General features: G+C 26.9%; 2 protein-coding genes across 3 annotated transcripts in view; both read right to left on the bottom strand.

The window, feature by feature from the left end:
• The window catches only part of LOC100211872 (mediator of RNA polymerase II transcription subunit 23), a 72694-nt gene that overhangs the window by 48534 nt on the left and 244 nt on the right, over positions 1 to 23916 (bottom strand). Inside the window, exons 1-10 of one of the 2 annotated variants that reach the window (XM_065793823.1) lie at positions 20533 to 20673; positions 19843 to 19954; positions 19733 to 19764; positions 18831 to 18921; positions 18623 to 18747; positions 7836 to 7947; positions 6497 to 6598; positions 6355 to 6417; positions 6085 to 6126; positions 1182 to 1361 (exon numbers count right to left, since the gene is read on the bottom strand). In XM_065793823.1, the coding sequence (XP_065649895.1) occupies positions 1182 to 1361; positions 6085 to 6126; positions 6355 to 6417; positions 6497 to 6598; positions 7836 to 7947; positions 18623 to 18747; positions 18831 to 18921; positions 19733 to 19764; positions 19843 to 19954; positions 20533 to 20633 (960 nt within the window). In that variant the 5' untranslated portion in view covers positions 20634 to 20673. Of the gene's footprint in view, positions 1 to 1181; positions 1362 to 6084; positions 6127 to 6354; positions 6418 to 6496; positions 6599 to 7835; positions 7948 to 18622; positions 18748 to 18830; positions 18922 to 19732; positions 19765 to 19842; positions 19955 to 20532; positions 20674 to 23916 lie in introns of those variants that run through there. The other variant, XM_065793824.1, reaches the window with a different exon arrangement.
• LOC100215468 (glycerophosphodiester phosphodiesterase 1) lies at positions 21615 to 22648 on the bottom strand. Its single transcript, XM_065793825.1, has one exon. It carries the CDS (start codon positions 22614 to 22616, stop codon positions 21669 to 21671), a length of 948 nt encoding a protein of 315 aa, XP_065649897.1. The 5' UTR covers positions 22617 to 22648; the 3' UTR covers positions 21615 to 21668.

Here is a 23916-nt window from a genome sequence, read left to right as displayed (position 1 = left end):
AACAACATTAAGATTGCTGCAATGTAAGATTGCAAGGACATTTGTATAATTGGCCAAAAATGCTTCTGCTTCTTTTCATGTAAGCAAAGGGAATTTGGAATCACTTTTTTGGAGCTGATAGACAGGCAAACCTACTCCTTATGAAAAGTTCTTTTACTACACTATTCTGTTTGAAAGTAGCATATATAGTAGGTACCAGCAATTTTTGGTATTAAATTGTTTCAAGCTGGAGTAGATAGTTTATAAGAAAATAAGAGTTAACCCAAAAATAAAAATAAGTTAACTAGTAGCTACCTTATTTGAAAAAAAAAATTTGAAAAATCAACATAAATAAACCGCTATAAAGACGCCATTTTTTGTAAAATTACAAAAAAAGTATAAAAATAAGTAAAAGTAAACAAAACTTTAACTTTTCAACGGTATTTTTTTTTTTTTTTCTGCATTAAGTTGAAGTTTTCAAGCTAAAAAGATGAATTTTTTTTATATAAATGTTTTATTTACTTAAGTTTATTTAATTATATGACTTGTAAAAACATGTAAAAACTACCCATTTTTACAGGACCTAAACATGTCTACAAAATTACAAAAATTAAAAAGTAAATTATTTACATTTCATTATACAAGAAAATGTGCTGGAAAATATTTTAAACCATAACTTGTTTTAAAAATTCATTAATTATAACTCACTCTAGTTTATGTTTCATAATGAATTATATATTTGAAAAAATCTAAAATAAAATTAGATAGAATTGGAAAGACTTACGACTTTCAAATTTTGCAAATAATAGTTTTATGGTCTAATAAAGGTACTCCCGCTTGAAGCAATTGATTTTTCTAAAAAAAGTTGAAAACCACTGGTACCTAATATATAGTTCACTGCTCAATCAGAGTGATATTGAATGCTTCATATGATAATTTTTAAATAATTTTTGATATTGATTTAAAGATAATCTTGCAAGAAAGGACATACATTAATGTGGCTTTTAAAAAAAACATTTGACTGCTCCCATGCATTTAATGTGTTCTATATAACGAAATAACATCGGATCTCAAAATGCTTATACAAATTATTTTCAGGGATATTGAAAAAAAATTATAATGAAAACATATTTAAACAAAAAAAGTTAAAAAAATAAACTTTTTACTTTTTAATAAAAATGATAAATAGATAACTGACTTACTTTATTGTAAGGAAGCGGCCCTTTTAAAGGATATCTTAAAGTAGCTGGATCAAGATTCCATACATTAGAAAAACTTGTATAGCCAATTACAGGTGTAAGACTTGAATGTCCAATTATTGATACCATTTGTGCAAGAGGTTTAAAAGAATTTGTAAATGAAGTGAAATCTTTTCCTAGTACCTATAAAAACCATATTATAAAATCTTTTCCTACTTCATACTGAGAAAATCATCATACACAAAAAAATCTATAGAACTATTGCTTTTTTCGATATATAAGTAAATGGTCCTATGGTTGGAGAAAAAATTATTTCAAGACCCAAACTAAGTTACGTTTTTAACTTTTTTTAAAAAATAATAGATTGTTATAATAGATATAAATAATAGATAATTTTTTTTGATTTTCAAAATAAACAATAAATTTAATAAAACATTAAAATAATAAATCCGCCCCCTAAATTATTTATTTCTCTTACTAATTATTAACACTTTTTTTGTTAAAAAATATTTCCCCAATCTTTTTTTACCCCTTATAAATTTAACTTACAATTTAAAAAAATTATTTTTCACTTTCAAGTAATCATTTTTGAAAAAATCAACTCCCCGCTAACACTTTTTAAAAAGCGTTAGAACCCAAATATTGTCTCTGTAGAACCTTTGCGAGAGTTCATCTATTAAACAAGCTCAAACAAAAAAATAATACTACTGAAAACAAAAGATGCAAAATTTATTATCAATTATATAAGCGAGAATTATTTTCTAGGAACTTTTAAATGTTAGTAGAGTTATTCTAAACTTTGTAACTGATTTGTGCAGAAAACAAATATTAGTTTGCATTTTTTGTTTTCACCTTTGTTTAAAGAATGCAAAATTTATTAGCAAGTAATAATAAACTTTTATAATAACCGAATGAGAATTATTTTTTATTTTACATCTATTATTCATTATTTTGTTTTTATGTTAAATCTTTTCAAGTTGCTGATCTTATTAAAATGGAATTTTTTTAAGCTATTTGTACTTTTTAGCATTGACGCATCTAAGCCAATTTTGACACCGGTATAACAGTTTGGGCGCCCAAGGTTCCCCCTAACTCCAGTACTTGATAATGGATATAATTTTTGCATAAATTATTTACATTCCAGAAAGTAAAGGGAGCATATAAAAAATAGGATAAAATTATATAACATACTCCCTTAACAATAACTTAATGTAAATTGTTGATAATTTGAAGTAAAAAAAAGGTGCTCAGAATGTCCGCGATGATCATAATGTCATTCAGAACTAAGTTATTAGTTAATTAAGGACAACAGGTCAGATCAGATTCAGGATCATCACAATCACCCTGCTAATGGAAACATGTAATCCAGTAAACCTGTTCTATGTCCTGCTGTCTTGTACAATTTGCTTTTCTAGATAAAGGCAGAAAAAGTTAATTTTTACTTAGAATACCCTAGCCTTGGGGCTCCTGGTAAAGTAAAGGATAGAGATGATGCTAGATAAAAATACTCATCATGAGCAGATGTTAACTGCATTTAACTATTGTTTTGTAAAAGACCTCTTAGGTAAAGGCTTTAAGGGTAGGAAAAAAAGATGTTAACCTGTTTTATGTTGTTTCATGCCTAAGATGATGAACACAGGATCTTCTTAACTATACTCATAGCTATTTGCTTCCATGTTATGTTTTGGCTATGCACCTCTATACCTCCTAAAGTGGTACAGCTCTAACAGTAAGTTGAATGATTATAAGCCTAATTAATAGGTTTCCTGTAATCTGTGAAAGCTCTTAGAAAGCCTGACTTTATCAACAGATGTAAAATATCAGAGTATTAACAGTGCCATGTTGCATATGGATGGTGTCCCTGTGAGCGCTTTTGGTGCGCATTGTCGAGACCACATAAGTAGCCTTTTGTTACAAATTTTGGTTAATCAGCCGCACTAAAGCGATAGCAAAGCTTAAGATGGCATGCATTATCTACAACCAATTCAATTTCTTTAATAAATTAAAAAATCGCTAAAGTAAAAAATATTTTAAAAATGGTAATGAATAAATAAATAAATGCAGAACTCACCACAGCTATATGCTATTTGTGAGAATTTGAGTTTTTTATATGCCATTTTATTGCAATTTTATATATGGATCTCAGTGTTGATGGCTATCAAAATTTAATTCACTGAGAGTCCAATAGTCAAATGCTTAATCTGGGCATATACTAACATATCCATTTACCTATAAATTGTAAAACTAGGTTTAAATTCTCTTACTATGTTTCTATATGCTTCCAATTAGCAAATCTTCACTCAATCACCTTTCTATTTGTTCTTAATCGTTTTTCTAATCAAGTTGACCAGACATTTATCCCTCAGTTAATATTGTGGTTATTGGTGACTTTAATGCTCATCACACTAAATGACTTGGCTTTAGATCCACTGAACAGACACAAAGCTCGTCACTTTTGTCTTACTCAACATCTTACTCAATATAGTTAACTTTGTGAATCATTCAAAAAACACTAATCACATTTCTTTGCTACTTGATTTGTGTTTTATCTCTAACCATAGCATGTGGTCAGTTTCTTTTTGTTCTCCTTCAGGTTACCCAGATCATGCCATGATCTCTCTAAAACTTTCATCTTATACTTCTTCTTCAGACTCCTTTAAACATCACACTTCTTACTAAAACCTTAAAGCTGACAGGGATTTGTTGGTGATTTCCTTCTTGATAATTGCAACTCCTACATAATCATCTAAAATAAGGTAGGTATGGAAGATTTTATTCCTTTTCAGCTTCAAGTCAAGCCTTATTCTACCCCATGGTTTTCACCCTTTGTGTAGCTAATATTTCTAGTCATATTCATTTCTTTCATCTTTTTCACAAGAACATCTCTCTTGAGAACAAACATCTATTTATTACTGCAAGAAATCAAAGTAAAAAGTATAATGCTAAGCTCAATTATTAACAGTTTACCATATTTAGTTTTATACCTCAGAAGTTAGGCTTAAGAGAAATTCGGAAAATCTTTAACAATGGCAGGAGCAGTTCTAAAATTTTATCTCTAATAAATGGCACTAACTTGAGCTTTTTTCATTACACTCTAAACCATTCGATCCTCTTGTTCTACAGCTTTCAATAAAATCTGGCACACAAGTCTTCTTCATAAGCTTGCTGTTCATCTTAAAATCTGGCATACTAGTCTTCTTTATAAGCTCACTGATTTCTTCTTAAAATCTGGTATGCTAGTCTTCTTCAAAAGCTCTCAGTTTTTCCTAAAATCTAGCATGCTACTCTTCATCAAAGCTCCCTGTTCTTTTTTAAAATCTGGCATGCTAGTCTTCTTTATAGGCTCGCTGTTCTTTTTAAAATCTTACTTTTTTTTTAAATCTTATAACTTAAAGATTCTATAATGCATTAGATAAAGGCAGCAAGGCAGAAGCTAGTGGTCTTAACAAATCAAAGGCTTTCAATAAAATCTGACATGCTCGTCATCTCCATAAGTTTGCTTCATATGGTTTATCTGGGAAAGATTTTGAGATTATTAAATTTATTCCTTTCTAATTCCAGTAGTCAAGCCAGTAGACTAAACTAGTTGTAAAACACTTGGCTCGCAATCAAGAAGTTCAAATCCATCCTACATCTCTGAAAAAACCACACTCAACCTTTATTGGAGGGTGCGTTGTTTCAAACATAACTGTGACAAGTACAAAAAAAAAACAATTATAATTAACACTGCTTAACTGAAGGACCCAAAAATTTACTGTAAATGTAATTGGACTCATCATCAGAAGGTTGCATCTCTTTCTCTTTTTTATAAATATAATCAAGGTAGCTGCTCAACTTTGTTGATTGACTTGCAAAGTTGCCTTCGTTTACTGTATCTGCCCCTTCATGCTCTAAAAACTTTTATTCATCTAGTTTTTGTTCTTGCACAATAATGCTTTGGAACTATCTCTCATCTTCATGTTTTCCTAATTTAAAATTTATAGTTTTTTAAGTCTGCTAACCTTTTAGCTGTTTAATGCCATTATTTATTTTCTGGTGACACTCGACTTATATAGTTGTTGCTTGCAGTCTTTTTAGGAGTAAATTAGTTTGAAAAAAATTGCTTGATCATCTATAAAAAAATTGATGAATATATGCTTAATATACAAAATACTACTTTATAAACTTATTTATTTTTGAATTTAAAAAATATTCATTGTTCCTAGAGTTTGGATTCTTAATTAGTAAAAAATGTTTGCTCTTTGCATGTACACATTTTTACAAATAACTATTATATTGAAATATATGTTTAAAAAAAATATAAATATTATTAATAAAATCTTATAACATTATATCTATGATACCCTCAACAAGCTTAGATGAGAATCAAATAAGATATTTTAAAAAAATTTCTTGTTTATAATTAAATTATAAAAATGTTAACCAAATTTAAAACGTTTTTTTTTTAAATTTGACTAAATTTAAAAAAAAAAAAATTAGAGATGAAAAAAATTATATATCAAACTTTTATTTATAAGTACACTATGTAACAAATTTCTATTTTGCTCTTAAGTCAAAGATCACTTTGATACAATTAAATTTGATACTAACACAATGCATAAATTCTTGTGGCCATTCATATTTGTACAATTTTTGCTCATCAATTTCAACTTGTAATTGAAATGTACAAAAATTATAAAGTTACATTCTTTCAGAACGATTGTTTCTATATGCTTTAGAAACTATTTTCTGTTTTTTTTTTTTTTGCACACATTAACACTTAAGAATTATACAAGCTATGAAAACATGATAAGGAGATAACTGATTCCTATGATTTACAGCTTAATAAAAGATAATTGGATAAGGAGATAATTGATTCACATAATTTGCAGCTTTTAAAATCTTAACAGTAAAAAAAAAAACTTACCCAATGAGGATGAAAGTTATCAACAGGATACAATTTATAAATCTGAAACACATTTTAAAAAATTCACAAATTAAATGATAATAACAAGCAAAATTTTTAACTTTATATTTTTTTAGATTTTTAACTTTTATATTTAAGTTTTATAAAAAAACATGTCAAAAAAGTAAATTCAAATTTAAATTTTCGATTTTAAATAAGTACCACTTTTACTTTTTTACTAATAAAAAAAAAATAATAAAAAAATTAGCTCAGTCAGCATAATTAAAAAACCTCATTTAATACAAAGTAGCTTGGAAGCAAACAGACACTTCTATCCAAACCTAAATCTATAATCTAGATAAAAAGTAAAATTGTCTCAATAATAAATGAAATATCTTTGAAACATGAAAGTATAAAAGTTCAAAAAACTCACTCTTTTTGTTTCTTCAACCAGATAAAGTTGAGAGTTCATTATCCTTTCAGGTAACTCACTTTTCACTTTACATAACAGGATAGAAAAAACAGCCCGAACACTCTTTAAAATAAACAATAAATTTTATTCAATTAAAAAAAAGGAATTTAAAAAAAGTTAAAAACATTTTTTTTGAAAACAAGAAAAAATAACAATCTTAGAAACTTGAATGCACACCACATACAATTTTGAATGTTCAATGCACATCACATTTTTTATAACAAATACAATACCATGTCATTTTTTATACACATCCTCAATGCTAACAATTAGGAAAAAATTAGGTTGGCAATAATTTGCCAACCTCAATCTTTTAGAGGTCAGCATCAGATCAGCAAAAAAAGTTTGATACAAAGGTCTTACCATAAAATATAGAAATGAGGTCGGCAAAAAATTGCTGACCTCTAACAATTTTAGGTCAGCATTGAATTGTATCAAGAACCAGATATTGAGGTCAAAAAAAGATTTCAAGTGCCAGAGATTTTAGTAAAATAAAAAAATTTATCAAACAGAATTTTTAGATAGTTGAGAAAAATTCAAAACTGAAAAAAGAAAACTGGAAGTCAAAAGCTTCAAGATTTCACTTGGATCCTTATAAATTGCAAACTAGGATTCAAGTGCAGAAAAGTACTAAAGTAGCTAAAGCTTACACTTGCAAACCTCTTAATTAGGAAAAATGAGGTCAGCAATTAACTGCCAACTTTAAACTGTTAGAGGTCAGCAAAAATATTTCAACACAAAGGTTTTACTATAAAACATAGAAACAAGGTTGGCAATTTTTTGTCGGCCTCAAACACTTTTAGATTGGCAGTTAAGACGGCATTGCCAAATGCGAAACCTAATTCCAAGGGCTGCGCATGCAACAGTTTTTGTTAACTCATTATTATGACATAATAATGAGTTAATAAAAGCTCACAAAATAACTGATTTAAGTATGAAATTGTAATGTTGTTGTATGTATTGAAGTTGAAACCCAGATATCAAAAGTAACAACATCATCATGCATTAATGGCATGCCTATGGCATATTTAAGTTGAAATGAGCCAGCATATTTAAATATGCCAAGCATATTTAAAGTTGAAAAGAGCCAGCGCCAACTACTTTCATACCATGCTTTGTATATGCCAACATAAACAAAAAATTAAAATAAGATTATTGTTGTGCATTTTTGACATACAAAAAGGAAAAAACATTGAAAATTGAGTTTGACCCTTATAATATAAGAGAGTACTATATAGTGAACTTTCATATTATAAGAATCAAACAACAAACAAAGGAGAAAAAAACATCCCATCCTTACTTTATAGTCCATAAGTGGTAAAAAGTAAAGTAGAAAATTCAAGCTCTGAATCCAAACATTGCTATATTCAAACTTCAAATGTGAAGAATTAAGGACTGCCTCACATGCTTTTCTAATAAAGAAATGTTTAAATAACTAAACACACACAAAAATATACACAAATACACACACACACACACACACACACACACACACACACACACACACACACACACACACACACATATATATATACTTCAATATCTTTCTTATAAAGTGTGTGTGCGTATATATGTGTGTGTGTGTGTGAATGTGTGTATATATATATATATATATATATATATATATATATATATATATATATATATATATATATATATATATATATATATATATATATATATATATATATATATATATATATATATATATATATATATATATATATATATATATATATATACAGTATCGGACAAAACGAGTGCAACCAAATAATGCTAATTTAGTTTATTTATATAAAAGTGCTGCATTTTTTTAATTTAGAGAAATAACTATGTAACAGTTTAGAGACAAAGTTCTTCAAGTTTTATTCATCACAAAGTTCATTATTTGTACACGAAAATTAATAAATTATTCAAAAGTATTAAAAAAAGTTGATTTCCTTCTGGACAAAACAAGTGCAACTCGACAAAATGTTGACCAAGCTGTATTTCGTTATCAATATTTTGTGGCGAATCCTTTGTTGTTGATAACAATCTTGCATCTTCGAGGCATAGATTCGATCAGGTGATCAATGAAACTTTGTGGAATCGCTGCCCAGGCTTTTTGAATTTGTTCAAACAGTTGATCGAACACCTTCACAATTAATTCTGCGGTTGACGATCTCCCACAGGTTCTCGATAGGGTTGAGATCCGGAGATTGAGGCGGCCAATCCATCACCGATAGGTGGTTGTCTTGAAACCACTGCTTGACTACTTTTGCAGTGTGTTTCGGATCGTTGTCTTGCTGAAAAACCCATTTTATTGGCATATTCCATTCAGCATGAGGTAACATAACATCTTTCAGGATATTTTTATACATGAAACGGTCCATTATTCCATCGTTTCGATGTATTGGACCTAGACCGTTAACAGAAAAACACCCCCAGACCATTACATTTCCTCCACCATGCTTCACAGCCTTATGGCAGTAACGTAAATTGAGGTGTTTTCCGGCTGGTCGACATACACGGCAAATGCCATCGCTCCCAATGATGTTGAACTTCGATTCATCACTGAACAGGACAGTTCGCCATTTCTGCACATTCTAGTCAATATGAGATGTAGCAAACAGGAGCCTTTTCTTCTGGTTTTTTAGTGAAATCAGCGATTTCTTTGCAGGGCGTCGAGAAAACAATCCAGCTTCAACAGCACGTCGTCTGATTGTTCGGTCCAAAACAGGCAACTCTAATTGCTTTTGTATCTCGACTGATGATATCCAGGGATCCTTCTTGACGGATCTGACGATCATAGAATCTTCTCTAAAAATGGTGGAACGCAGTCTTCCACCTTTGTTATCTGCTGCCAACTTCCCCGTAGAACGGTTGGATGTGGACTGTATTGATGTAATGAAACACTTGTTGTATTTCACTTCTTGTATTGATGTTCTTCGATAAAACACTTTGATAAAACTCACTTCGATAAACTGTCTTGAAAATACTGACTGATTGACTTCCATATACTGACTGAATTACATGTCGATTTACATGTCTCTAATATAGTAAAATAAACCTGTGTGAACCTGTTCTGGAAGATTCTAGATGCTTCTTTTCGATGCTTCTGGAAGCTTCTGGATGCTTCTAAATGTTTCTGGATACTTCTAGATGCTACTGGATGCTTCCAGATGCTTCTTCTGGAAACTTCTGGAAGCTTCTGCATGCTTCTGGAAACTTCTGGAAACTTCTGGATACTTCGTTTAATTATTAAAAACTTCCGTGACGTTGACACGGACCAGACTTAAGAAAATGAAACAAACCAAAAAAGTTGCACTTGTTTTGTCCGCTGCAAAATGGCACTTGCCAACGAAATTCTGCCTGTGTGCTGTCACCTGTCAGCTGATTGCTCATGTCATGGCATGCTATGACTCCAGACTCCTGTACTGTTTGCTGTGGTAGTATAGTTCATTTCGTTTTTAAGACATGTAAAATTAGGAACACTTTTTAGCATCGTTCGATGTTGGTTGCAAATGTTTTGTCCAATACTGTATATATATATATATATATATATATATATATATATATATATATATATATATATATATATATATATATATATACATATATATATATATATACATATATATATATATATATATATATATATATATACATATATATATATATATATATATATACATATATATATATATATATACATACATATATATATATATATATATATATATATATATATATATATATATATATATATATATATATATATATATATATATATATATATATATATATATATATTGTTAATTCACCTCCCCAAGGCCGAGGAGGCCACTACAGACAAGAAGGCTACTTAATTGTGGTTATAACGTTCACTCAACTCTATAACTCTGAGACACAAACCTTATATATATATATATATATATATATATATATATATATATATATATATATATATATATATATATATATATATATATATATATATATATATATGTATATAGTATATATTTGTTACATCAAAAGTAAAAATAATTGACAAAATATAATATATATATATATATATATATATATATATTAGGGTGACCCAAAAATGACCAAAAAAATTTTTTTTTCACTTTTTGTTTTTCCTAAGGTCTAAATGTGTTCATTTATGAAAGAAAACATTGTACTAAAAAAATCAGCCAAATCGGTTAATATTTAGAGGTCGCGCTGGGGCAATCTTTATACCCCTCTAAAATTGGAATTTTCAAAAGTTCAGTAAAATATTGACTTTCGTTTTCTGTGCACATTTCGGTTATTTACCGTTCGATTTTAATAAAATAAAAACGAAAATAAAGCTCTTATTACGCATAATAATTTTTGTTAAACAACATTTCCTTTTTAAATGCATATTAAAGCGGCAAAATAAATTGCAAACTAAGCCAAATTTCATTATATTTTATTACATTGGTTTATTATATGGTTTAGTTCAGTTCGTCAACACGCAGTTCTACAGCAAAATGGTTAATTGGTCAACCAATATCAATGCTTTCCCATCTTAAGCTTCCAACGATTTTGGAAGTATTAAAATGTTTTTTCTTCCACCATGAGGTGAAAGGATTGAGTATACATGAAAGTTCGGTAACAGTTATCAAATCAACTTGTGAAATTTGGGAAAAAGCTAAAATTCCTACAATTCGAAAGGATAATGCAGTTACAAGGCTTGAAAAATTTCATAAAGAATATACGGATCTATTAAAAGACAGAAATAAGAAATCAGCTGTTGCTAGAAGCAAAGTAACAGACTTTGAAAAGAGAATTATGAAACTTTTTGATATTGCGCCAACTAATGTTTTTGATTTAATAAAAATTGCTGAAGATCGCGATTTCCTCATAGATCAACGAGATGATAGAAACATGGTCTTGGGTTCCATTGATAAAGATGATGCAGAGAAAGAAGAAAATAAAGTTTGCAGAGAGATAAGTTTGGATAAACGTTTGCAAAAAGAAGCGTTAAGGAAACAACGCTCTGAAGAAGTAGTTGTTCTTGAGAATTCAACTTCGCCTTCAAGTTCTGCTAGTAGCGATCATGATGATATCCTAGTTTTGAAAGGAAAAGATGATGTTGCAGAAAGCTCCGGTCTGAAAAGGAAGCGTTCTATAAAAAAAATTATTACCCCTGAAGTTGTCGCTTCCTTAGATAGAAGAAAAGTAAGCAATCGTGTGGCAATGCGAACTATAGCAGCTACAATGCAAAGTTTAGGAGCTCCCATCGAAGAGTTCTCTATATCTGTTACTACTTTTCATAGGGCAAGAACTGATTATCGTGAAACTCATTACAATGAAACGAAAGAAAATTTCAAACCGGATGTACCTCTCGTAGTTCATTGGGATGGAAAAATGATGGCAGACATCGATGGAAGTGGAAATGTTGAGCGTTTGTCAGTTTTAGTAACAGGGCGTGGTGTTGAAAAACTTCTGGGAGTGCCAAAACTTCCTGATTCAAAAGGAGAAGCCATTGCTACTGCAGTTGTAGCCTCCCTCCATGAATGGGACGCTTCGAATCTTATTAATAATCTCTGTGGCATGTCGTTTGATACCACAGCTAGCAATACAGGATCTGAGAAAGGTGCTTGTAATTTACTTGAAGAAAAATAAGGAAAATAATTATTGAATGTAGCTTGTCGTCATCACAATACTGAAATTGTTGCAGGATCTGTGTTTAAAATAAAAAGAGGAGTTAGTACAAGACTTTAATGCTGTCTTAACAAAAGATGAAGAGCAGCAAAAGTATGTGCTAAATTTAGTTGCAGAAAACAGGACTGTCTTACCAGATGCAAAAAAATCAACATTTTTTTTGGTACAATGTTTTCTTTCATAAATGAACACATTTAGACCTTAGGAGTAACAAAAAGTAAAAAAAAGTTTTTTTGGATCACCCTTATATATATATATAATATATATATATATATATATAATATATATATATATATATATATATATATATATATATATATATATATATATATATATATATATATATATATATATATATATATATATATATATATATATATATATATATATATATATATATATATATATATATATATATATATATATGTATAATATATATATATATATATATATATATGTATGTATTTGAGTATGTAAATTATTATTTTAAAAACATCAATAAATATGAATTTCTCTCGATACTAAACTTATTTTTTAAAAGAAATTTTCACTGGATTGTTGTGTCCAGCGTCTTCAGCTAAAAAGTTATTTGTTTATATTTTATTTTTAAAACGGCAGTTCTATTATATGTCCATGGGATGGTTTTATCTTTTTCTGACATAAGTGTGCCAGAAATGGTGTCCAAAATTTTGTTGACACATTTTGTCCTTCATCTAAACTGATATCATTTTGTTGAGGGGCACATTGGTGGTACTGTATTTCAAGTGCCTCATGAGCTTTCCTATTGAACTTTTTAGCATCGACTTTTAGAGTTCTACAACTGCCCCAGTTAATTTATAGTTTACAATGTCTCTTGTGTGTGGCTAATGCAGATTGCTCTGTTTTATTTTTTATTGTACTGCTTTTGTGTTGTTGCATGTGTATTTTTATTTGCATTTAACCTATATACTTTTTTAATTGTTTAACCTATATACTTTTTGCTACAGTGACATTTATTAGGATCCTCGGTGGCTGTTCATTTGTAGTTTGGATTTATTTCTTGATGTTAATATTGCCTCTAGGTTCAAGTTTGGTTTGAAAACTGTTTTATATCCTGCTTTCCTAAACACCTTACGTAATTTGGGAGACAATAGTGGTACCCAAGGTAGTGAAATCGTTGGATATGTACTGGTGATGTTTTTAATGTTTTTAGTAGTGACTAGTGATTTTTTGTTCTTTTGTTTTATTTCTTTTATGATTTTTATGAGATTGGACTGTTTGTAGCCATTTTTGACAAATACTTGAATAAGAAATTTCAGTTCATTTTCTATATGTTTCTGAATAAAAAATTTCAGTTCATTTTCTATATGCTAGTGGTGTAGTGGTAAACTGCTCGTTTCATAAGCAAGAGGTTCCGAGTTCAATCCTCACCACGACCCTGGTAGTACCAAGCTCAACTTGTTTCTCTGTGCAGCGACCTTGTTTGTCAAGGTTCATGTTTCGGAGTTATAGAGTTGAGAGAGGGTTATAACCACAATTAAGTAGCCTTGTCTGTAGTGGCCTCCTGGGCCTTGGGGAAGTGAATTAACAAATATATACAAAAATATATATATATATATATATATATATATATATATATATATATATTATATATATATATATATATATATATATATATATATATATATATATATATATATATATATATATATATATATATATATATATATATATATATATATATATATATATATATATATATATATATATATATATATAAGAAAAGGGCAGTTAGGATAAACAACTAGTCACAAAACAATTTTTTTTTTAGTTATTCAAAAAACAAAACTTCAACAAATACCATATAAGGTGTTCTTAATACATAAAATTGCTATTTTGTGCAGCATAATCACCTTTTTTTTCAGTTTTTGCCAGTAAGAAATTATGATAAAGGTATGCAATAACACAACTAGAACACAAATGCAATAACACAACTAGAACACAACTGATTCTTATTTAACTAAATTTGATCAGTCCATATCATAACTACTGTTATCATTATATTTATCATCAGTTTATATTTATATTCATCATCCTGATTATCATTGCAAAAATTATTCTGCAGATTTACAGCTGCAAAAATAAATTAGACTCTACATGTCATTGTACTTCTAACTGTTTATTGCCAATAAACAATTCTGAATGTTTTAAATAAAACATTCTGAATGTTTTTTAAAACATTCTGAATGTTTTTTAAAACATTCTGAATGTTTTTTAAAACATTCTGAATGTTTTTTAAAACATTCTGAATGTTTTTTAAAACATTCTGAATGTTTTTTAAAACATTCTGAATGTTTTTTAAAACATTCTGAATGTTTTTTAAAACATTCTGAATGTTTTTTAAAACATTCTGAATGTTTTTAGAACATTTTGAATGTTTTTAATAAAATAAACAATGTTTTTATTTTTATTTTTTCTAATAAAATGTTTTTTCTTTTGTTTTTTTTTACTGTAAATCATGCACGGAGTGTTGCTACATCGACTATCTTATAGCCTGACTCGCAACAAAGTGCTGCTACATCGACTGACAAATAGCCTGACTCGCAACGAAGTGTTGCTACATCGACTACCTTATAGCCTGATTTGCAAGGGAGTGCTGCTACATGGACTGAGGGTTTGGTTGGGGCATTGATCTACTTTAATTGCGTAAATCGCTTTTAAATACAGTTTTAAAGGTTTAAACGATTAGTTACATACATTGTCTTCTTTTATTTTTATTTTCATTTTTAAATTATAAATGTAAAAAAAATGCTAAATAGTATTTAACTTTTAACAAAACATTTTTGATGATTTCCAAGATCTTTTTGTAACTTTTTAACTTGCTAAAACAACTTTTTAACGACAGTCGATAAAAAAAACTATACATTATACTTAGGAATGCCAGAATTTTACGGCTTTTACGAAGGAAAACACTAAAAAAAAAATTATTACAGGTTTGTTAAATCCGTAAAATTGTAATTTTATTTCTTCTTTTATGTTTTACGCAAATATAACATATACAATACATTTCATTGCAAGTTTTATTTTTGATTTTTTTGTTGTTGTTATTTTCGGTTTATTTTACCAGCTAACTTATTTTACCAAAATTATTAATAAAAATATTTTAATATGAAAACGTTATTAACTTATTTTATGTTAGAATATTTATTAATATGCAAATTTTATTTGTAACTTTCCTAACTTAAGATAAAAAGCAAGAATGTAAATAAAGAGTTTTTGAATAATAAAAATAAATTAATAAAATAATTTATTAAACGTATTGAACAATTTTAACTGGAGTATAACTGACGTCAATTAAAAATTAAAAACATATTTTTTTCAACTTTTGAATGAATGATCTTGCTTGTTAATGACGACACTTTTTTTTTCACAAAAAATCGATCTTAATTCTTAATCGATTAACTTAATTCATTTATACATATATATATATATATATATATATATTTATATATATATATATATATATATATATATATATATATATATATATATATATATATATATATATATATATATATATATATATATATATACAACCCGTAGATGTTGTCCGAAAGTTTTTTACATATTTTGTTGACAAAAACTAAAAATTAAAATGCAAGACCGGAATTATTTTTTTTATTAATTGATAGACTGCCTGCCCCAACCAAACCCTCAGTCGATGTAGCAACACTCCCTTGCGGGTAAGGCTAAAAGATTGTAGATGTAGCAACACTCCCTTGCGAGTCAGGCTATTTGTCAGTCGATATAGCAACACTCCCTTGCGAGTTAGGCTATAAGATAGTCGATGTAGCAATACTCCGCGCATGATATACAGTAAAAAAAAATTAAAAAAAAAATATTTTATTAAAAAAATTAAAAATAAAAACATTTTATTAAAAAAAATAAAAATAAAAACATTGTTTATATTGTTAAAAACATTCAGAATGTTTTTAAAACATTCTGGTCAATTAAATTTGCGTTTTTGTGGTTTTTTTAAAAAACGACTTATTTGTAATTAAATTAATGGTTTTTACTTTCGTCCAACTCGCAAATGTTGGACGAAAGTCAAAAGTAATTAAAAGTGACGTATGTGTTGGCGTAAGAATCACTTTTTTCCTTCCGCTCTTCCCAAAGACAACAAACTATAGATCTATATATATATATATATATTTATATATATATATATATATATATATATATATTTATATATATATATATATATATATATATATATATAATATATATATATATACATATATATATATATTTATATATATATATATATATATATATATATATATATATATATATGTATATATATATATATATATATATATATATATATATATATATATATATATATATATATATATATATATATATATATATATATATATATATATATATATATATATATATGTATATATATGTATATAACGGGTAATTACTAAAAATCTGGACAAAACTAAAAATTAAATAACTTTTAATCTGGAAGACCTATTTTATTGTTTTAAAAAGAATAAAATAGCAAATTTATTCTAATTTTAATAAAAACGTTTATCTTAATTTAGCAAGATTAATATACCTATTTCTCTTTCTAATTTTGTTTCTTTATCTTTGTAATTTTCATCTGTGCTGTTAATAGTATACTTGTATGGTATATTTTTATTACCAATGTACATGATTTTACATTTATTTTTTTGAGTTTCATTCCCCAAATATTACACCAGTTTATTACTTTATTAATGTCAGTTTGAAGTTGATTTGCTGCTTTTAAAACGATTTCATCATTATCAATAATTGAAATTAATTTGCTGTCATCAGCAAATAATTTGCATTCAGAAGTTAACAGGTTAAGTATCATTTATGTATATAATAAAAAGAAGTGGACCCAGTACAGAGCCTTGTGGCACTCCACTAAATACTTCACACCAATTAGATATATTTTCACCCATAATTACCCTTTGTTTTCTACAGATTAAAAAGTGTTTGATCTGAGCTAGCAACTTCCCTTTAATGCCATAGGCTGCTAATTTTTTAATTAAATGTTTGTGCGGGACTTTATCAAAAGCTTTTTCAAAATCCATGTATAATACGTCAACCTTCTTACAATTATAAGCAGCATTTTTTGTAAATTTGTGGCACATGATTTTTGTTTCACAAATCAATGCTGTTGTTTAGAAATCAAATCATTTTTGTTCAGATGATTCAATATAACCTTGTTAAATAATCTTTCTTAAAGTTTACAGAGAACTGATGCCAGAGACACAGGTCTATAATTTAAAGTGATATTTGTGTCACCATTTTTAAATACTGGTGTTATATTAGAATTTTTCCACATAGTAGGTAATGCTTGGTCAGGTCCTAGAGATTTATTTCATTAAGATTACATAACTTTATTAAAAACTACAGGCTTTGTTAAAAAGTGTTACGCAGCTTGCTTATACATACAAAATGGTTTATGTAAGCGTTCAGCATTAATTAAATTACCTTTTAAAACTTTTTAAGTCGTAAAAAAAAAAGCATTTAACCACAATTGTCATTATTTCAAATAAATTCTTTTAAAAAGACTTTGATTTAAATATGATTTTAAAAATTTAATTAGTTTTTAAGGAAATAGTAAAATGTAGATGTAGTTATCTTTTGATGCAGTTTTGCAAATGGATTGTAATAGTTTTGCAAATGGATCTTAGAACGTAAAATTAAATTTCAAAGAAACATAAATAGTTTTGCAAATAAATTAAAGAAGTTTTTTTCTTTTCCTAACTAATTCATTACATAAAACATAAACCTCATCATCGTAGATTAAAATAGGTGGAAGCAAATTAAAAACTTTATTTTTTTCTTTTAAAAAACTGTTTTTGTTTAAAAGAATTCCTTTTACAAACGTATTCAAAATTTTTTGTGTTTTTTGTTTCTTAATAATATGAATATTTTATTGCAATAAAATCTCTCTATAAATTTTTTATAATCAATTAAAAATATTTCATTAAATAGGTAAAAAAAAAAAGAGTTGTAATAGAGAATATATATATAAGTTATAATCCTAATTTACATATGGTGGCTGTTCATCATAGCAAAAAAAAAGTGTATTTCTTTTTTTTTTTTCTTGATTGATTTTCTGGATTAACGAAGCATTTTGAAAATACAATTTTGTAGATTTTTAAAATTAGCACCTAAATATTTACATAAAATATGAATAATGTGAAAACTAATGAAGAAATAAAAGGAAAAAAAATTTTAACAGTATGAACTTTAAAAATTTAAATAAAATTTGAATAATCTGTTATATTAAAAAAAATTAAATAATGCTCATAAAAACTGATGTATTCACTTTTAGAGTCAAGTTTAATATTTGAGAAGAAAATAGAAGATTAGAAACATATAATCTACTACCTTGCTGGTATAACATCATTCTCTACAATAAACTTTAAGAGACTAAATATGTGAGAAAGTCTGGCAACAGTATATTGTGTATTTGCAAAGTCAACAAATAATGAAATAATTTCCATACTCTGAAGCTAAAAAACAATATATTTATTATTGAATTAAAAAAAACTAAATCTTTAAAATAATAACTTAAAAAACATTTAAAAACTATTACTTCATGAGGAATACTATTCCAAAATTGTTTAAATGATTTAAGAAACGACTCTTTCCTATTGTTTTCCTCTTCTTCATTGTATATTATCAAACTGAAATAAAAAAAAAGACAATTGTTATATAACTTCATATATGTTGAGTCAATCGATTTAAAGATGCAAAAAATAAGTCGAGCTCTGAGAAGCCACTCTGAGAAGTCATTAAAGAGAGCTCTAGTAGTCACTAAAAGCTTTAGCAGTTGTTATCAGCTTGGATTTGAATTATGTTTGTATTTTGATGATAATGATGATGATATTTATAATGATGATGATGATGATCATCATCATCACCATCATCATCATCATCATCATTCATCATTCATCATTCATCATCATCATCATCATCACCATGTCATCATTACCATCATTAATTAGTTATAAGTTGCATTTTATCTTACATTTACATATCATACCTAAATTCATATGAGTACAAGCACAAAAAAAGGTGCATTTCATTCAAAACTGGAGTTTTAAAACCCACCAGTTAAAACTTGAAAAAATTTTTACACATGTCACAATATTTGACATTTTTTATTATCTTTATCATCATCAGCAGTACAAATGTAAAAAACAAAAGTGGCACAATTAAAAAAAAAAGAAGGTTAAAATAGAAAATACATGTTAAAACTATATCACTGAAGTAAGTAAACATTTTCAGAACAAATGAAAAAAATTAAAAAATGCGCCATCCTAGTTCAGTGTCTAAAAAAAAAAAAAGATAAGTTTGACAAAAGCCTAGCTCAATATAATTCCTTAAAAAATCATTTGTTATGTAACATCATTATAATTCTTGTTAAAAACAAATACGCCTTCTTTCATTATAATTTAAATAAATTTATTTATAAATAAAAGTTATAATGATTACCCAAAAAATGCTGTTTCCACGGCTTGATAATCCTGTTTATAAAATAATATAGTTGATGATTTTAAGTTAAACTAATATCATAACAGAAACAAGAGAACAAAAAAACGTACCAAGGTATCTTCAAGTAAAGTCTCTAAATGAGCTTTCAAGTCAGTCATGCTAAACTCTGGAATGTTGCATAAGAGTGTTTGCAATAAAAAAAGATAATATTTAGATCCTAAACTAAATAAATAAAAACATGAAAATATTTTGAATGGTGATCCTAATCTTTTAATCCGGTAATCCGGGCCTAAAAACAATAAGTTTCAAGTCATTAAACCTCATGAATTTTTTACTTATAGCAGATCATAAGTCAACAAACATGTTTAGAGCTTCTGGTCACTACAGACTTGAAAAAAGTAGAGATATAAAGCCGGAGTCTATTTGAGACTACGCATCCCTGATATATACATATATATACATATATATGTATTGATGCTATTTTGACATACTTTCAATAAAGTGCTCAATGAACTAAATTAGCGCTCTAATATAAATGTATAAATTTCTTTGGATAACTTGAACTTTCCGTATGGTAATTAAGGATATTGATATAATTAAATTTAAAAAAAAAAGAATTCATTCCATATAAAACATAAATAATTATAGCCTTATAATTTCTTTATTTTTTTGTTGTATTTAGATCTGAATAGATCGTTGTCAGACATAAAATAACGCTTTAATAAAATTGTTAAAAGTTATATCATGATAAAACCAATAAAAAAAACAATTATTTTAATGTATTTAGAAATTTTATTTACCTTTCTTGTTTTTTATTTACCTTCCTAAGGAAGTCATTGTAAACTATTTGAATGTTATCTTTTGACTGTAATGTGTAAATACAATCTGTAATTTCTTCCATTGAAAATTAGTATCATGGTATAAATTTAATGTATATACTTTGGTATTGAATAAAGAAAAATTGCCTAAACTCATACTAATATCTCATATCAGCAGAAGTGCGACTTAAAGCGAATTTGCTTTAGTCAAACATGAAGGTTGGAGTTATTGAAAATTAACTATATATATATATATATATATATATATATATATATATATATATATATATATATATATATATATATATATATATATATTCATGCCAATATGGCAATCATCAGCCATTGAATACAAATCAAAAATAAAAACAAAATATATATATATATATGTGTGTGTGTATATAAATTAGTAGAAGCACTTATCAAAATATCAATATTAATTGATATTTAGACATTCTTCCTGATGAACCTACAGAAAGAGAAACAGACTGTTAAAGAAAATTAGACTAATTTATTATTGCGCTGTTTTTTAAGAACATTGAGCACTCTGTAGAATACAATAACATAATTTACATAAAACTAAGTTTAAAAAATTTTTATACAAAAACTTATTTTGGGGTGCCGCTAGATCCTTTATTACTTAGCAAGTCCCTAATATTTTGTAAAAAAGTAACCTGGTACTCAAAAGAAGCAAAATTAAACAGAAAAGTTAAAAAAAAACAATTTTTTTTAATAAAAAAAAAATATTTAAGAATTTATTGATTAAAAACTATGGCTTTCTAATTTAAAACTAAAAGAATTCGTTATTACATGTTTTTTAAAAATGTTTTGACAACAAACAAAACTAATAATTTATTTCATGATTTTTTTCATAGATTTACAAAATGTTTATTAACTAACAAATATAAAAAGATTATTATTATTATTATTATTATTATTATTATTATTATTATTATTATTATTATTATTATTATTGTTATTATTGTTATTATTATTATTATTATTATTATTATTATTATTATTATTATTATTATTATTATTATTATTATTATTATTATTATTATTATTATGTTACTACTTTTAGTTAACAATAAAAACTTTACGAACAAAAACTTGAATTAGATAGGTTCAGGACAGTACTCACTATTAAGCAAAGAATCAGTTATAACTGGAACATTTTTGCTTAAAAAAAATTTTTTCTCTTCTACATTGTTAACAGTCCATACAATGACTTCAATTCCCTGATTTCTCCAATATTCAATATTACCATTTTCAATCAAATAATTTTTATTTATAGACACTAGGGAAACACCAAGAAAATCTACAAGCCATAAATGGACAGACCACATATAGAAATAATCAAGAATGTCATACAACAATGTTAAATAAATTGATTGATTGTCATAAGGTTCTCCATTCATCTTTCTTGATAATAAATGTGGCCTCCAAATAAGACCAGTTCCAAACTGAGAACATTCTTTTCGTACTTTATACACAATATGAGGCATAAAAGATGTAACAAAAATAAAATCAGGAGATTGTGGCTCCTTTAAGAGTAAATCCTTTAAAAAATTGGTTATTCCAGTAGCATTACTTTTGATATCCAAATTTATAGATAGCTTATATTTCATACAAAGTTTTATTGCATCTATTAATAAAGGAATTCCTTCAAATTCTACACTTTCAATTAAACCTTTAGTTATTGTGTAGTTGAACTTTGATGCTGCATTTAACTTTTTTAAATCATTCCACATAAACTCCTTGACCAACCCTGTTGAATTAGTGACACGATTAACTTCATCATCATGATGAAGAATTGGAACACCATCTTTTGTGAAATCAACATCAATTTCAACAGCAGTAGCCCCATTTTTATAAGCAGTTTTTATAGCTATTAAGGTATTCTCAGGAGCTTCAAACTGACCTCCTCTATGACCAATTATGATTGCTTTATTATTTCGAAAAAGTATCTTTTTTGTTTGTTCAATAGATTGCTTGGGAAGTTTGAAATGATTGTAAGAGAGTATAGCTATAACTGGAAGTAGAATAACAGCTAAGATAAACATTTTTTTACTTTTTTTTATTCTGAAAAAAAATCAAAAAACTTAATTTAAATATTTTTATAATAGAAATAGAAATTTATAAATATTTATATTATGTACTCCTTGACCAACACTATCAAATTAGTGACATAATCAACTTTTATCATCAACAGGGTTAGTCAAAGAGTTAATATGGAATAATTTAAATTAATTGAACACAACATTAAAATTCAACTACAAAACGTTACACAATTAAAAATGCGTGTTTAGATAAGCACTGTGATACCACACTGAAATAGCCTGCTGCCGGGGGCTTCATTACATACATCAACTATCTTATAGTCTGCTGTCGTGAAAGAGTGCCACTACATCGACTGAAGTTTTGGGAAAGCACATTTATATAGACACCTAAACCAGAGGAAATTCAGTTAAAAAATGAGATAAGTTTTGCTTGTGATAACCTAATTGATAATGCAGCTAAGTAATAAACTGAATGCCCAACATCAACTTGAAGTAGTAACTACTTAAAAAAAAAAAAAAAAAAACGAACAAAAAAATATTTTGAGTTAGTGTTTAAAAAACTTTAGGCTAACATGAACAGTTTCATAAAAGTACAAGGTGAGTCAGATAAAGAATTGGAAACAGAATTGGTTTTGATAAGTATAGACAGTTAATTACTTTGATTCTGGATTAATTTAACTCAAACTTCAATAAAAATTTATTATAATAAAATGTCTCAATGTACGCCTAATGAATAATTAAGATGTTAAAAGATTGTTTAAATGGCGACAAATTAGAAATTTGGAGACTGAAGAGATATTTAATTACATTTTATTAATTAATTTAACTAGTAGAAATCTACTAACTTTGTTCTTTTTATTAAGATGGTATACTATCTTTATTCTACACCCCTGGTCATTAGAAACTTGATAGTATTTCTATTATGTTTTTAACCCTACTTCATAATTTTTGTGACTTTTTTTAAAATAATTTAAGAGGAGCAATGTGTTCTGCAATGTGTAATTTGGGTAGGTTGTAAAAATAATGAATACACATTCCAGTCTAGCTCATTTAATTGTCATCAAAGATTTAAAAATTAAACATGTGCTGGTTTGTTTCGTAATTTACTGACGATATTTTAACATGCTAAGTTTTTGATGAGTTTAAAATTTTGCTCAACTCCTATCTCCTCTTCATTTCTAATACTTTTTCGAATAAAGATCCTTGTTTATGAAAAATTATATGGAATAACTAATAAGGTTTATACAACTGGAAATATTTTATAATATAATTATTTTTAATATTTTTTTCAATGACTTAATAA

This window comes from Hydra vulgaris, chromosome 03, assembly GCF_038396675.1.
Source record: "Hydra vulgaris chromosome 03, alternate assembly HydraT2T_AEP".
NCBI classification, from domain to species: domain Eukaryota; kingdom Metazoa; phylum Cnidaria; class Hydrozoa; order Anthoathecata; family Hydridae; genus Hydra; species Hydra vulgaris.
Note: the sequence above shows the minus strand (reverse complement) of the source record. Positions and strands in the feature narration are given on the sequence as shown.

Excerpts from the sequence above, each read along its gene's own strand:
- LOC100215468 (XM_065793825.1), bottom strand. The coding sequence starts at position 22,616 with ATGTTTATCTTAGCTGTTATTCTACTTCCAGTTATAGCTATACTCTCT.